The sequence below is a fragment of the Delphinus delphis genome, chromosome 4 (genome assembly GCF_949987515.2).
Source record: "Delphinus delphis chromosome 4, mDelDel1.2, whole genome shotgun sequence".
NCBI classification, from domain to species: Eukaryota; Metazoa; Chordata; class Mammalia; order Artiodactyla; family Delphinidae; genus Delphinus; species Delphinus delphis.
In genome coordinates, this window is record NC_082686.1 from 4227147 (window position 1) to 4244143 (window position 16997).

The 16997-nt window shown below is 49.8% G+C and overlaps 1 protein-coding gene and 1 pseudogene across 1 annotated transcript; both read right to left on the reverse strand.

The window, feature by feature from the left end:
- Positions 1–724: 724 nt before the first annotated feature.
- LOC138414053 (interferon-induced GTP-binding protein Mx2-like) lies at positions 725–2286 on the reverse strand (annotated as a pseudogene).
- Positions 2287–8126: 5840 nt separating this feature from the next.
- Positions 8127–16157, reverse strand: LOC132423940 (interferon-induced GTP-binding protein Mx2-like). The gene is given in 7 exon segments (XM_060009786.1): positions 8127–8379; positions 10285–10423; positions 11749–11930; positions 13674–13696; positions 13698–13803; positions 15154–15346; positions 15947–16157. Coding segments are annotated over 7 exon segments (1023 nt in total). The 5' UTR covers positions 16124–16157; the 3' UTR covers positions 8127–8176.
- Positions 16158–16997: the final 840 nt, after the last annotated feature.

The following is a 16997-nucleotide window of genomic DNA, read 5'->3' on the forward strand; positions in this document are numbered from 1 at the left end:
AATCTAGAGATGACCACTGGTGTGAAGCTCTATGCTTTTTAAAAAAATGTTTTTCCTTATTAAATTTCTCTTTAAGACTTAACACAGCAATGGAGTTCACTGCAATTAGAGAAACTACAAATTAAAAATAATATCACTCAGCCTCTTTTCTCCCGGCGGGCTGGGAAACACCATCGCAGCAAATGATGGGAAGAAGGTGGCATGGCATGACTGAATTTGTCAGAAAGTGACCAGCTAAGGGACACCATTCCAAACAACCAAAGTCTGGATTTAAGCCATAGCCTCAGGTAATCTCCATCATTCATTGGTTCAATGAGATATTTATTAAGTGGCTACTATGCTCCAGGCACCATGCGAGATTCTGGAAATACAAAAGAATATGAACTGACCTTACCTTTCTGAGGTCTCATAGTCTAATGCAGAGGGGTGAAAAATTAACAAAGAATGACAGCAGTATTTAAGAATGCTGTACCTGGGGGCTCTGGGGCCCAAGGGCTGGAGAGCGCCCTCTTTACAGAGGACAAGGAAGACCTCCCGGTGGAGGTGACAGCTCTGTGGGTCGCGGGACTTCAGATATAAACTCTGGTGCTGAGTGCAGCACAGTGAAGATGGACACAGACAGCAACAGAAAAGTCTGGCCCCCAATGAGACACCACTTCCTGTACCAACTCCCTTACAGTCACGCGCATAGCAAAACCCAGCAGCACTGGTGTTCTTTTGGGATTTACCACTTTAACTGGGGGAATTCGTAGAGAGCGCGCCGTGCCTGAGCCAGCCGGTAACTTTTCTCCCTAAGGAATCTCCTCTGGGCTGTCGTGTCACTCTGTTCTTGAAGCAGCCAGGAATAGTACTGTTTTTCCTGTAGTATCTGCATCGTGGCTTTCTGTAAGTAATCACCATGCTCTTGGAGCATAAAATACTGAATTATGAATGGGATCGGGTTGGCGAGACGTTTGCCGGTTTCCTGGAAGAGGGGATAAGAAGGGTCAGCTGGAGGGGTCTGGGCCCAAGGCCTGTGGCTGCAGAGAAAAGTTCTTGGATGCATGCACGGTCTACTTGCTGAGTCCTGGTGTCCCGTCCACCTCCACGCCAGCGGTCAGTACCAAACCAAGGGAAGGATCGATTTGGGTCGCCCAATTTTCCCTGCCCAGGTATTCCCTCTGGCATGAAGAACCCACCTGTAGGCTAGCAAACCCATACCACGTTCTAGACATCCCAGCCTTTCTGGGAGCTCCTCCCCCACCCCCGCTTCTCCTCCCAGAAGGGACCTCCCAGCTGTGAACCCTGGGTCCCATCTGGGAGCCGATCGGGACCTGTGTCAGCGCTCGCCTCATTCCCTCCTTTCCTCAGCATCTCCAGTTTGCCTGACAGCTGGACCCCACACCTGGGTAACTCTACTTTCTATTATCGAGAAAGGGCTTCAGGAGTTGGGCTTCTTTGCAGTTTAAAAGCTACCTCCTTCTCTATGCGCCCTAATACTTTAGTCCACGGACGGAGTGTTAGAAACCACGACGCCGACTGGGTCGCAAAATCTAGGGAAAGCCTTTTTCATTCCCACTTTGTGGACCTCGCAAGCTTGAGACACTTCAGGAGCCAAGAGCCTTCTGAACTATGAAGGGAAGCTAAACCATAACCAGTCAAGTTAGCGCTTTGCTGTATTCTGATAATAGTAATTTTGTAATTTATGCATAGCACAAAATACAAAGAACTTTGGAGATGGAATTAATTTTGAGTACATTCTCTGCTCCATGAGAAACCTGATTTGGGGGCAAATTAAAAGTGCTTTGGGAAGGTTACTATAAAACTATAATGAGATAATATATGAGTAGTTTTTCACAGCTAAAGGGCTTGGTACACAGCAGTGTGGTCTCTCCCCTCTTTGCTCAGCTAAGCAGCTGTCAACGGGGTTACCCCGCTCTCTGCTCGGCAGGGACCGCAGTGCACTGTCCCTGTACCCCTACATGCTCACCGAGAAACACGCATTCAGGTGGACCCAAATCTCCACAGTGGAGGAAAATGAAGGCGGATCATTTAAAAGGGGCGATTTCGACTGAAGATTCTGTGGAGGCGTTCCCACTGGGTTAAAGATCTCTTCTCAGACTCTGTTCAGAACCACACGCTGTGAATCTGATCTTGACAATAAATCAATTGCTCCATCCTGAACTGAAGCCGGGTCAGATTTTCTGCTGTTTCCGCTTGTTTTGCTTTTATGTCTTCAATCTTCTTCTGGTTGAATAAGAAAGAGAAACACATTACTTCTCTTTTTCTCCCTCCACCCCCCGCCATGTTGCTTAAACAGCCTAGGAAGTACTATTATGTTGAACACGGAGTTAAAAATAATCCGAGGTCAAAGAAGACCTGAGACTTAAATGGCGATTTTCAGGAGCTCCCCCTTCACCCTCTACTGCTGTCCTCACCTGTTCTATCCTGTGACTCTGCCCCTTGCCTGTGCCAGGCTCGCCTTCTCTACTGCCGGTCTGTGTGTGTGTTTGTTTAGTATACTTGCCGCCAAAGGGAGCACACGCCTGTTCCTTTTCTCTGCCCCGACCTCCATCACCTCCCACACCCCCGTCTTTCTGGTTCCTCCATTATGGTTTATTCTACATTTTCACGCCCATCACTCTTGTCTCTGTAGTTGGCTTGAATCCAAGCATTCAAGAATGTCTCCAGGGCTAATGAGCACAGTGGGATAACAGCTCCCTATCCGTGTTTCCCAGAAATCCTGCGACTCCCATGTCACCTACACGGTCAAAGGCATCCCGGGAAAGGGAGAGAGGACATAGTGGAATGGGTTCACTTCTTGGCTTTTGAGTTTCAAATGGACTTTTGTGCATTGAAGGCAGAGACAGTAATTTGAGAGAAGAGGGAAACTGTGAGCTTCACAAGGGCAGGTTTTCCTTCTTTTTTAGGCGTGTATGTGGCCAAAACCACGTATGTGACAACACCCCACCCCCACCTTGCAGATTTGGGGCCTGAGGCTAGAAGCGGGCTATGCACCACTTCCCAAGAGGAGTTTCACGGGAGGACACAAGACCCTTGGTTCTGATGTGGCTCAGGAGAACAGGGTACAGACCCCGGGGGAGTGCGTCTGGGTGGGTGTTGTGTAGCCGTGCCCAGACCTTATTCATCCCAGGACGGCACAGGGGGCAGAGGCCCTTGGACTTTCTCGGCCACAGAGCGGCCTGTGTTTGCAGCAGAGCGCTCTGAGCCCTGGCAGGGCTGGGGAAGCGCCCACGAGGGCCAGCCCTGTAGTCGGGAGCATGGAGCGTCCAGGGGACCAACCACGGAGGCCCAGGAAGGACGCATACATCTTGCAGGCTGCCAGCCTGGAGGAATGGTGATCAAGGACCAGGCACGTCACCTAACCCGGGGCTCAGACACAGCCCCTGGGATAGCTGGAGACGTGAGATTTGTTTTCCACCAACTGGCCAAGGAGGTGTTTCAGTTGAGAGTCATCAACCCAAGAAAGAAGTTGAATGTTTATAATTGGGAGGGAAAAAATCTGATTAATTAAATGAAAATAGAAACTCAGGAATTCTTATGGCACGTACAGCTCTCCCAAGAATACACCCAGACTACAGCTGGAGGACGCCTACCATGGAAGGACTAGTGCTGTTTTTATCACGTGCCAAAACAAAGACGCACACACACACGCACGCACGCACCACGGGCACACACCCTATTGGCATTTGGGCTGAAGCAGAATGGAAGTTGGAATTCTGCCAGGGGAAGCAAGGAGTTTCTTGTCAAAGCATTGACCTCTCTGGTCTTGGATTAGGGGTGAAGAGGAGGGAAGAGCCAGGGTAAGTGAAATTGCCTCGCCTCGGAACAAAGGAGCAGAAGAAGGCTGGAAGTAGGCGGTGGAATCGTCTTCTATTGAATTGGTGAGGTCAGCGCACCACACTGGTGGGTGGGAAGCTGTTACAGATACTAAGGGGTCCCTCGTGTGGGCACAGTCAGCTCTTCGCACACTTTTCATGTGCCGGAAGTAGCTTCTGGTCTTGGTAAACATGATGCTGCTTTTGCGGGAACCCTGTCCCCAGACTTACCTTTTTGGGTATTGGCTGCAAGTATGAGTATCCAGTGTTTAAACTCCTGTCTGATTTTGTTATATAAGCGGGACTCTTTCTCCTTTACAATTTCTTCTCCTTCTATTAACTTTTCAATGTCCTGATTAAACACCTTAATTTTCTGAAAAATGAGATAAAAGCATCATTCTGGGCTGTAATCATATTACAGAGCTGGGATCTGGGACAGCTGAGTGTGGTGTGGGACCTGGGGTTTCAAAGGGGTCCAATGACCCACCAGCCACTTCATCCCCCAGGTGAGACCCAGGGAGGGCAGGGCAGGGCTCCCGCAAGCCACAGGCGGGGAAGCTCGCATATAGGGAGGGCCACCACAAGATGTGCAGGGCCACCAGGAAGGATGCAACCATCTAAGGAGAAGCCAGTTTCTGTGCCCGAGGGTCACACGGGGTCCCCGGTAATCTTCACCTCAATCAGAAAGAACATTTTATAGGCTTCGTTGCTGGGGAGGTTATCTCCACACTGGCGCAGCTCCTCTGTCGCCCTCTGGTGACTCTCTCCTTTATTTGATTCTCTAACAAAGGGAGCAATTTCTGAACAACAGAAGAGCAAACAATGAAAGGCTGCAGCTTGATGAAATTAGCTGACAAATTTTTTGGGTGTATGGGCAGAGTCTCATTTGAGAGCATTTGAGGGGATCCGGAATTTCTATTATTGTGTGAAGCTTGTTGAGATGGACCCCTGTTAAGAGCTCAAGAAGGGCTTTGGATGCAATGCTATGCACTACAGCTTCAACCATCTGGTGTCAAGAACTTTGCAGTTCTGTCAAGTGACCAGAGCGGGGAGGAATCAGATGGGGGCCAGTTTTTGTTTTTGTTTTTTTGCTGTGTTTGGCTCAGTGCTTTTCATTGAGAGAAGAAGTATCCTTGTGCTGACTTTAAAAAATGCACAACATGAACAATGTGAGTGAAGTTTTATTTGGGGCAAAATGAGGACTATAGCCCGGGAGACAGCATCTCAGAGAGCTCTGAGAAACTGCCCCAAAGAGTTAGGGGGGTTGGTCAGTACCTATGTGGTTTTGGTGAAGGGAGAGTCCATGCAATCAACAACATGTTTTTTGCAGAAGGTTCTGCTCGTCTCGTGAAGGTTACTGCTAGTCACGAGGAGCAGACGTCACCATGAAGGATTTTAGTGCTTTTCTAGATATGAGGAGATACAAGAATTGGGCTCATAAAGTCTTCTGAGACTATCTAACCATCTGAAGACCTGTTCTGCGAGTTTTTCCCAGAGCACAGAGTGCCTTATTCCTGATCTCCACCCTGAACTCCTTTCAGGAGGTGTTGAAGGTCAGCAACTACAACGGCTCATGATTTAATCCTTGTAGAGGCAGATGGCAAGTACCAGTTTGTAGCTGATGCTTGAATATAATGGAAGACTTCTTTAGCAAAATGTTATGTTGGTGCTCATTTGAGCATTACAAACTGAGAAATGGTGCTTTGGTAGAAGCTATGTCTGTGTGTCGCTGTCAGGCTGGGTACAGTCCTAAGCAGTCAACGTTGCTAACAACAATTTAACAAAGAGGAAGAGCAGGAAGGATGCAGAGAGGCACCAAGGAGGGTTATCTTTGGGCCAAGCATCATTCCAAGCCCTTCACGTCGCAGTGAAGCCCTGCACCACGGTACAAAGCATGTGTCTTCATTGCCTCTTTTTCACAAGAGAGGAACCTTAGGCTCAGAGAGCCAAATTGCTTGATATCATTGCTGAGCTGGTAAGCAGTAGAGTTCCACTTTGCATCCCGTTCACTACCTTTACAGCCCAAGCAGGTAAACACTACAGGTAAAGACACCTGTGTGAATGACGCTGGTGCAGCCAGCCAGGCAGGATGAGCTCACTGAAATTTAGATGCAGTTTGTGGATAAGGGTACCAAGAAGTTGATAAGGTCTAAGCCTCTCTCTCTCTCTCTCTCTCTCTCTCCAGTTTGTATTTGTATCTCTAGGCAGAAATGTATTAATTTTTTCCCTGATATTTCAAATTATCATAATTGAGTCTTGATATAAATTTTTTAAATTAATTTAAAATAGTACAAAATTTAAATTCAAAATTGTAAATGAAATATTTAAATGTTGAGAACTATGTTATGAAAAAATTATCAAAATGCAAAGTGTTTTTGCAGAAAGGATGTTTTTCTCAATTAGACACTTCACATCTTTTAGGATGGTATTATCAAAAAAACAAAAGACAAGTGTTGGCAAAGATGTGGAGAAATTGGAGCCCTTGTATACTGTTGATGGGAATTCAAAATGGTGCAGCCCCTATGGAAAGCAGTAAGAAAGTATCTTAAAAAATTAAAAATGGGACTACCATATGATCCAGCAATCTCACTTCTGGGCATTTATTCAAAAGAATTGAAATCAAGATCTCAAAGAGATATTAGCACTCCTGTGTTCATTGTAGCACCATTCACAATAGCCAAGATGTGGAAACACGTAAATGTTCATGGAAAGGTAAATGGATAAACACTGTGGTAGATATATGCAATAGAATATAATTCAGCCTTTAAAAAGAAGGAAAGTTTGCAATATGTGACAACATGAGTGAACCTTGAGAACATTATGCTAAGTGAAATAAGCCTGTCCCAGAAAGACAAACACTACATAATTCCGTTCACGTGAGCTATCTAAAACTCACGCAATCAGAGAGTGGGCATGGTGGTTGCCAGGTGTTGGGGGGAGGAAGAAATGAGGACTTGCTAACCAAAGGGCAAAAAGTTTCTGTTATGAAAGATAAGTAAGCTCCAGAGCTCTGCTGAAAACTATGGTGCCGATAGTTAACAGTACTGCATTGTTCACTTAGACTTTTGTTAGGAGGGTGGACCTCACGGTAAATGTTCTTTCCACAATAAAATTAAATTAAAAAAAAATGTTTACACGGTGCTTACTAAGCGCCTATGATTCTAAGGGCTTTACAAATATTTAATCATTGAACAACCAACTTTAAAGAAAGGCAAATGCACCAGAAGGTTAAGTAGCTCGCCCAGGGTCACATACCAGGTGGTCTGGTTGCTAAGTGTTTGCTGTTAACAGAAATTCACGAAGGACCCAGTAGGATCATTTTTCCAGTGCTACTGTGAGCGCCTTTCCTGCAAGGGCTGAGTCCCAGCGTGTGGGCACACAAGGATTAAATCTCAGATGTTCAACAACAAAGCACTTCAGCACACTTTTTTATCCAAGACTTAACTTCCCCAGACACCTTGAACAGTGGTTTTCAAAGTGTGGTCCCTGGGTCAGCAACGTCGACTTTAACTGGGAACTTGAGACATAAATTTTGGGACCACACCCCAGACCTCAGAAACTCCGGGACAGGGCACAGCCAGCTGGACTTTAACAAACTCTCTCGCAGATTCCGCTGCTCCCTCGGGGTTGAGAACCGTGGGTGTGATTATTACAGAATCTTCTCTCTGTTTGGTGAGCAGAGTTTTCTCTCCCTGTGACCCCTAACACTACTGAAAAATGATCTGTTTCTTCCATTCAGGGCAGGAGCAGAGAGGAACAAGGAACCAGGGTGGTATGTATAGAGCGCTGGCCAGAACATGTGCGGGTGGCATATTATTTAATCCTAACCGCAATCCTGTGAAGAATTAGCAGGATGAGAAAGCAAAAACTCAGCGAGGCTGAGTCATCTCCCAAGGGCACAGAGCAAGTAGCAAACCTGGTCTGCAAAAATTCACCATCTTCCCACCGTCTCTCCTTAAAGCAAGAGTGACCTCTATATCTTATTACCCTTCTCCCCCTGGATTTGCTGTTCAGGAACAGCAAGTTCCTAAATAAAGTGAAAGGAAAAGAGTACCCCATTCAACGGGAAACATCCCAGTGTTTTGCAAGATTTTGTGGGACTCAAATGAGAAAGCAAGTGAAAACATTTTGAGAAAACGAAGTGTGCTCTGCCTTGTGAAATATACCCTATTACAATTTTTCATCAGAGTCCAAGAAGAAATGGTTTCTTTAAGTAAGCCAATAACTTTAACACCGAAATAAAGACGAGGGTAGGTTATGCTCATTGTATAATTTTTATATATAATTTGGTAGTCATCTAGGCCAATTCCGGTAGGCGGGGCTGCTTTCCATGGAGTCCAAGGTTGTCCTAAAGAACCTTACCTGAAGTGCGGATGTGTTTGAAAGAACATCATTTCCTCCTTGGTTGCTTCGGCCAAGCTCAGCTTGTTCGTGACCTCCTGCTGACCCCGACACTTCACTATCATATAACCTCTCTTGAGATGGTATGTGAGGTCCTGCATGACTTTCAGGACACCTTTCTCAGCGCCCTTGTCCACTAGATCTGGTTTGGTCAGGATTCCTGTGAGGTGATTAGAGAAGGGCACTGGAGAGGTTGTTCTCTACTCAAATATATGGAATGCTGCTAGGCTACGGGATCTTTTATTGGCCATGATCAGCAAAGCCTCCTGCAGCCCTGATGGCCCAGCGCCTGACAGCCCGTTCATTCATTCATCCCATCGTCACTCCTCTTACTTGTACTTTTCTTCACTCACCCATTCACTCAGCTCATGAACTGCCTTGTGTAATTCATGTAACAAATGTCTCTTGGGTGGTTGCTGGGTGCCAGACACTTAGGCAACATACATCATCAGAACCGACCCACTCCATCACCATGCTTCCAAAAACACGTCATCCCCTACTGTAAGGAGGGCCTGTGCCCTCTCTCTAATGTCTCCTGTCGCAGACTCACTCTGCCTCTTCTGGTGGGTACCCCCTTCGACGTCCTCCCTCCTTCCTCTCTCATGTTCCTGCCCTCACTCCTTCCTGCTCACATTGGACCAGAAGCTCACATTGGACCAGAAGCTTTGATTTCCAAGTGACTGTGTTCTTGATGGACACTTGGTTTGCTTCCACATTTAGGCTGTTGTGAATAAGGCTGCTGTGCACGTGAGTGTATATTGCATTTCCTTTTTAAACCTAGCACACCGTTCTCTATTTCTGTACTTGACCCTAGAATGCATGGAAAGTTTGCATTGATGTTATAATGCTGTTCGGAATATACTGAGGTCAGATTGTGTATACTCTATGGTTATAGTACTTAGCTGAATTTATAACAATAATAGCTAATACTAAGCAAGAACTTTTGGTTATTAGAGTGTGTGGCTAATGAGAAGAACAGAAAACTATTACTGGTGTTATTCAATTGCTATGGAGACACTGATATCCAAATAGATCAATCTACCGAACAGATGATATTGTCTTCTGTGGTCGTCAATAAGACATCCCTAATGACTTCTAACTGCACAATGACTCATGACCCCAAACCTGAGTTTTTTCTCTGGTTCAATGTGCTCTAGACACCTGTAGAAGTCAGCAGCTAACAGGGCACAAGTGTAGTCTGGCATATAATAACACATTACACTTGAGCTGTATTCCCTTAGCGTTATTTTTATCCTAACTGGAAAACTAGGCATTTGTTGAGGAAAAAGTGGAAAAGGCAATGATATACTGAGTATCCATTTAGTAGAGGAAAATGACTTGCAAATTTTCAGGAAGGCAAACTCAACGGGTAGGTGAAGTGATTGGGAGAGAAGTGATATTGAATAATAATATTAAAAATTTTTAAATAGCAGCTATTATTTTCCCAAGGATATGTAGCCAGTAAGTGGTAGAACAAGGATTCAAACCCAGGATTAAACCAAGTCCCCTATAATGCCTTCCAGAGTGACTTTTTTTTAAAAAAAAGAAATTTAAGGGAACCCATCTGCCCCAGGAAGCATTCTGCTTGAATATAAATTCTGCAGACACCTGTGCTCCAAGGTAAGCCTGGAAGTATGTTCCCTGAGTATGTTCATACAGGACCTGGGAAAGTCTTTTCCATGCACCAGGGACTCACAAGAACTTTACCTGTGGAACTGCAGAGCTGATGGGTCACTTTCTCCTTTCTGGACCACTGTGGGAGAACAAATAAGGCATTTCTCCTCCCCCATCCAGAATGGTTCAAGAATGCAAATAAGCGATGATAGGAAGGAGGGCAAAGAACCTCCAAATGTTGGCCACACATCTAACCCTGACTGTCAGTGAGGGTGACCCATCTGCTGTGCTCGACTCCACCCCGAGCCCATGGAGCTTCCCTGAGAACAGCACTTGGATCTAAGGCAGGATGTGGGTGCCTGTAACAGAGCTACATTCCAGGACCTTCTAAATATATGAGGGGTCTCCCCCTGGCTTCCTGTCCTCTAGAAGCTTGGTTCTTTCTTCTTACCTATGGTCCTGTCTCCATCGGGGTCCACCTCCTGAGTCATGCTCAGTGCCTCCGTGGTGGCGATGTCCACGTTGCAGGGGACCACCACGAAGTTGATTGTCTGCTGCCTCTGGATGTACTTTTTGATAAGTGCCTTGATCTGATGCCAAGGAATAACAAAGGAGGAACACGTCTCTGGTCACCCAAGAGCACGGCTAGACATCTCAGAGCATGACCCAGTTTTTACACTTCTGGGCTTTGACTTAGCCTGTCCCCTTCCTCTGGAATGTCCACCCATTGCCCTTATTGAGCTCTCTGTTGATGTCCTACTTATCCTCCAAAGCTCATCACTGATGTTTCTTCTTTCTCAAAGACTCCCTGATTCCTATGCCTAGATGAGACCCCTCCTTCATCGACAGATCTTCCCTGTGACACTCCTGAGATTATGGCAGGAAGAAGCAGCGTGCTCTGACCCCAGGCAAGCATCTTTCTCATACCCTAGGAAGTCCCACCTGTTTGCTGAATGAAGTGGGGTAAGAAATGCGGAATTAGTCCCTTAACGCAGTAAGGGAAATGACCTAACTACACTGCTCCTAGAGAGACAGAGAATGGTGATTTGGATATAGGAAGAAAGAGTAATTTAACTGCCCAAGACAGTGGAGCTAGCAGAGACCCCATCCAGAAAGGACTGACACAATCCTAGTTGGGCTATTGTTGAGTTCCCAACACCGGAAGTGCCTCCCGTCAAAGGGAGGAGGGCAGTTAAGTGACCCCAGTCCTAGGGCAGGAGGGTATCACCTTCTCCCCATCCTCCACCTTGTCCCTTTACACCCCGGACCCCAACCCCGCTCCTGAGACCATCCTCGTCTCCTTGGCCTCTGTGTGAGCTGGCCTGGCAAAGGCTAGACAAGGCTGCTCTTGGGGTGAACCCAGCCCAAAGATCACGTGTGACTCTGGCATCCCAGTGACGACTGTGTCCTCAGGCAACCTTAGGGGGCAAGGTCTTTGGCAAAGAAGCCCAGGGCTCAGTGGCTGTCGGTTTGTACTGGGTCACTGCTGGTCTGCAGTTCTCATTCCTGTGCATTGTGCCTTTCTGCCCCTGATCAGAGATAACAGTCTGAGTTCCGATTGACTTACATAGCGTTAGTTTAAAAAACTGTTGCCAAAATTGGCAGATCCCATGTAAAAATCCAATTTCTGGCTTCTTTTAAATATCAGGATAGTGGTAACACTGGGCCAACATTCTCACAGGACAGCATTGGGCAGGGTGTCAATACCTATACACCTCCAGTGCCACGGAGTCAACTTCTCCTGTTTCCATGACCTTTCAGGCCCTTGTCAGAATCTGAGTTATGAGGCCCCAGCCCTAGATGGTCCTACCCCAGCCTCCTCCCCAGCTACTCAGAGTGAGGGCTGGGAAGGTGCACCAGAGCCCTTGGGGCTGCCGGCAGAGACCTCAGAAGTCTCCCGAACTTAGCGTGGGACCCATTCCCGAGTTCCAGAAAGGCGCATCTGCAGTCCGACATCATGGGGCTGGTTTCCCACGGCCACCCTGGTGATGCCGGGAAGATCAAGGAAGGTCAGATCTAGAACCTGAGGGGAGGTGATCTCCAGACCAATGAGCTCGTGGCTAATGCCAACTCCATTCCCAGCTACGGCATCCTGGGCTACAGAGACCGAGAGGAGAAAAACCGAGAATCCAAATGAACAACCCAACTTAGCAGAAGCAGTGAAACCTGTGGGCAGCTACATATTTCAGCTATTGGGGACAGCCCTGATGTGAGAAATAGGCAGGGAACTTAGGGCACAGCCCTGACTAATTGCCTGATTCTCTAGAGATAGAAGTTGGGGTGGGGGGATGACAGCCAGGCTGTTCCTCTGTAAACTTTTCCTGCCTTAATTATCATTCAGGGTCACGACCTAAGATACGAGTTTGTAACTTTGTACTGAAGTGTACCATACAGTACCGGAGAGTACCCATTGTCTTAAGCAGGTGGCTTGGTGAGTTTCACAGGTTGGACCCTGTATTAGTGCTTATAGCCGAGGGCTCTTCCTTTTCATTACCATGTGTTATTCCACCCTGTGCCTCGATCCAGTCTACTGTTGATGGACAGTGGGTGGTTTCCAATGGGGGGCGGGGGTGGCGATCACAAGGGTGCTGCTATGAAAATTCTGGAAGCTGACTTTTGGTGCACCTTTTGGCTGGGGGTGTACTCAGGACTGGAGTTTGGGGGCATCATGGGGTGGGCACACCTCCAGCCTGAGTGGACATTGTGCCAGTTTTCCAAAGTGGTTACAGCAACGTGCCCTCCCATCAGCCGTGGAGCAGCGTTCCAAGACACTATTCTAAAGAAGCTCATTATACATCCTTACACAGAACGTTCACCCAAGCTGGCACCCATGGTGCCCTCCTAGTCTTGCCCGCAGAGCTCATGGCTAGAGAGAGTCTGGGCAGATCTGGACAGGGCTGCAGGATGTGCCGGGCACGAGGCAGCCCAGGACAGGCATGGCCGGCACAGAGGGTGCAGAACTTTTATTATCGGAAGCTAGGAAACTTGCCAATCGAGGGTCTCAAGAAGTTTCTGTTCTGAGGTGTGGATGCTAGAATTGGGGCAGTACGTCTCTATTTGGGGAGGGATCCCTCTGGTGAACCAGCTGAGACAACAGGCTTCTCGGGGTGCTGAGCCCACAGAGTCATGTAAAAACCCCAGCCTGAGATGCTAAGTTTATTGCTTAGTAAGGAAGAAGCCCAGCTCCCTGGAATGGGAGCTGTGGCTGCAGAGTTTCCTGTTATGATCAGGGTTGATTTCCGCCTGCCCGGCTGCGCCCAGCTTGAGAGCAGGAAGGGGGAGAAGCCCGGGGGAGGGGTGGGCATGCTCAGGGACCTAGGGGGCAGGGTTGCGAGGGGGTGACCTCCAGGGTCCCCTCTGAGCAGGTACAGAAGTGGATTCCAGGAGCAACTGAGGCTTTTGCTCATTCTATGCTTACCGAAGGCTAATCTCAACTGTTAGCTATGCTTCCAGAAATGATGGGTGGGTGGGGTCAGCGTTGGGGGAAGCTGCCTTGGATGGGGACAGGGATGTGGCCACAGGCAAGCAGCCACATTAGGTTGGAGCAGCTCCTTGGGACACACATACCCGGCAGTGACCAGGGTAGCTGGGGCCAGGGGTCCTGTAGGGGACACTTCCCAGAGGAGGGGCAGGTAAACTGAGACCCAAAGAAAGAGTAGGAATTAGGCAGGCATGGACGAGGGACGGCATGTGAGGGACGGCATTTGAGGCAGGGGCACTGGCACGTGGAAAAGCCTGGAAAGGAGAGACGGGTGCCTGCTGTGGAGCTGGAGAGGCCCCAATGACCGATGATGACTGGGGCTAGAAGGAGCCGACCTGTAGCCGCCCGCGGGGCCCTACCTTTACGTATTTCCCTCTCCACCCGAGGGGTCTTGCACCTGGAGCTCCGTCTTCCGGCAGCTGATTCTCCCTGTCCACTTGCACTCCTGCTTTGTCAGTTTCAGCACCAGCGGACACCTGGTTATGATTCCTGAGACTTTCCCAGACATCCTGTTTCCCTTAAAAAGAAGCGTTCACACGTGCCCTTGGCTCTTATTCTCCCCGGTGTCCCCCAGAGGCCTCATCTGAAATCTCTAGGGCCTAGGTACAGAAATCTCCAAGCCCCATCACTTTCCCCCGGGCCCTAGAAAGGCCTGGGGCATGGTCCGGGTGGAAGCCCAGGGCCCGGACAGGCAGGATGTGAAGCGGTGAGATCCGCCTGACCCTGTCCGGCCCCTCCAAGCCTCTCCCGTTCGGGGGTGGAGGCAGCACACAGCACTGTCCCACAAGGCAGGTATGTCCAGGGCTACCTGCCTGCCTCACAAGACTGCCATGGCTACACTGGCCTCCAGACTCTCTGCTCTGTTGTTTCTCTCCCCAAAATGCTGAACCCAGGGCGGAGGGGAGGAGCCCTGTCCCCACTCTGACTCCATCACATGTCAGGCACTGGGGCTGGTGGGAAACTCACAGGAGACTCTGGAGTAAAGGACCAGCTGCCTGTAGTCAGGAGGAGGCACAGGCCGGGGCGCTCTTCCTGGGGGCTGTGCAGGGTCCTGGCAGCCCTCCGGCATCCCCACTCCCTCCGCTGTGCCCAGGGGGCACCCCTGGCCCCCTGGGTTCTGGTTGGGTTTGGCCGATGGGCAGTGCTGGCAGGAGATGGGAATGAGGGAGGGAACCAGGACAGGGGAACCTCTACCCACTACAGGATGCCATCTCTTTCCTTGTTTTTTTCCTTTATAATTATTTTATTAAATCAGAAATGTACAACAGCTTTTTAACTCTACACACACTTTAAAAATGTTTAAAGGAAACAGGGACTTCCCTGGCGGTCCAGTGGTTAAGACTCTGCACTTCCATCGCAGGGAGTGTGGGTTCAATCCCCGGTTGGGGAACTAGATCCTGCATGCTGCACAGCATGGCCAAACAAACAGATGTTTTTAAAGGAAACATTGTGTCTTATCACACCATGATCCTGGCTAATAGCTTCTCAAAGCGTTGAGAAAATTCTTCAAAAAGACTTCACATGTTACCTGAAACTCACAAATTAACAAGATCAAAGAAGAAATGCTTCTACAACGTTAGAAAGATGACTAGAAAGAAACCGACTGATACAGGCTCAGCCATGACTACTGACAGGTGAAAGAGGACTCAGAAACTAGGGGCAGCAGGAACACCCAGGGCCCTGCCCCCCGGCCCCCCAGCCCACACCACGCACTCCAGACGCAGCCGTCCAGGGCCTGTGGGAGCTGCCCTCCCGGGGGCCTTCCCAGCGACCTCTCCTGAGCCCACTGGTCCCCGGGATGCCTTGTGGCTTGCAGGAGGCTGGCCCGGCAGAGCTTACCGCTGCCTCTGGGAAGGGCGACCCCCGATAGCGCCTCCAGCACGGAGCTCTTGCCCGAGCTCTGGTCCCCAGTGACAGCGATGGCGGGCAGGGCCAGGCCCTGCTCCACGCCCAGAGCCCGCAGGGAGTCGATGAGGTCAATGCAGGGCCGCACCTTCTCCTCGTACTGGTTGTACAGGTTGTTCTCAAGCCCCTGGAAGAGACACAACAGACTTCCCGGTCTTGGCCTCCGATGGGGCTCCCACCACCTTCGGGAATTTGTGGCCGAATTAGAAACAGGAGGGATGAGAGGTGGATCGGGATGTGCCTGTAGGGAGGCCCCTGTGCTCTCGTCTTGTGGAGGATTTGCTTCTGCTGCTGGGGGGAATATTTGGCTAGGGTTGGAGATGGAGATGGAGACAGGCAGAGACAGGCCATCTGGCGCCAGGGGGCAGGCGTTCCCAGCTGGAGGGGGGAGAGGAGTGGGCCACGGCTGCTGAGCTGGAGTGGGGTGGGGAAGGCAGTCTGGCAGTGATGACAGCGTTAGTCATAGCTGGAGGCAAAGCTCCCAGGAAGGAGACCCCAGCACAGGGAACGGAGCCCCCAGATTCATGTCCAGGAAGGCCATTGCTGCCCCCAGAGACTGTATCTGTCCCTGGTGCTTGTTGGAAGTGCCCAGGAGAGAGGCGGACACTAGTTGTGCGCCTGGGGCTGGACCAGACTCGCAGGTTTTATTTCCCGCCTTTACCCGCCCCCACAACCCCCGGGGGCTGCCGGAATGCACCCTTCCTGGCCATACCTGCGCCCGACTTACCTTTGACGTCTGCCGGTCCCTGTTTCCTCCTGGCTGCTGGTGGTTCAAATTCAGCAGATTGAAGCCCTTGGTGAGGAAAACCGGGTCCTTTCCTCTCCCCTGCCAGTTTGGGGGGTACATCATCTGTCCAGGTGCTGCTCCCGGTGGCAGTAGTGGCTGCTGCTGGAAGGAATTCATTTCTTCTTTGGGACAGTGTTGGGAGGAAACTGAGCTGCACGTAGGGCTTAGGCACCAGCTGTCTCCTGGGAAGCTGGTGGGTGCGGTCACCACTGCTCAGCACCTCCGATATTCCTGGCAAGCTCTACAAAGACACAAGTTGGGAACGTGGCCAAACGTCCCCCAGCAGACCTCCCCAGGGCTGCATTTTTTCCGGCTCTGCCTCACCCAGCCCCATACAACCCACCCTCTGCACACAGGGGAGGCCAGGAGCCCAGCAGAGGCCCCGTCTGCAAGAGGGGCAGATGGCAACACACAGGCGCAGAGCACAAGAGGGGTCTCCATGGGCCCCCAGGGCCTGGGGACGAGTGAACTCCACGCTTCCACAGGAGAGTTTGAATGTCCCGCTGTTACTTCTGATGGGCTCCATGTCACCTGAGGTTCAGGACTGGACAGGAGACTGACCGTAAGGTGCAGAGAGATGACAGGCAGCCCGTCCTGGGTCCGTCTGAAGCCAATCTCTGCCCTGCCATCATTGTTTCTCACACAGACTAGGTCAGGCTGCTGGGGGGCCTGGGAGAAATGGTTGATTGGGTCTCTTGCTTCTCCATGGGGCCTGTAATCAGGTCGTCTGCACCCTAGAAAGAGCTGGCGGTATTGAGTGCCGGCCTCACCTAGCGCTGCTCTAAGATGCTCATTTCATTTTCACAACAACCCTACGTGTTAGCTGCCAATCTTCATTTCTCCAGGTCAAGAAGCTGAAGCGCCGAGGTCCAGTTACTGGCCTAAGTCAGGGCCCAGAGGCCAGCCAGTGGCTCTGGGTCATGAACCCTTTCCTGCTGTGACCTCCACCGGGAGCAGAGTGGATACAGCGAGTGGAATGGTTCCCCCCCGC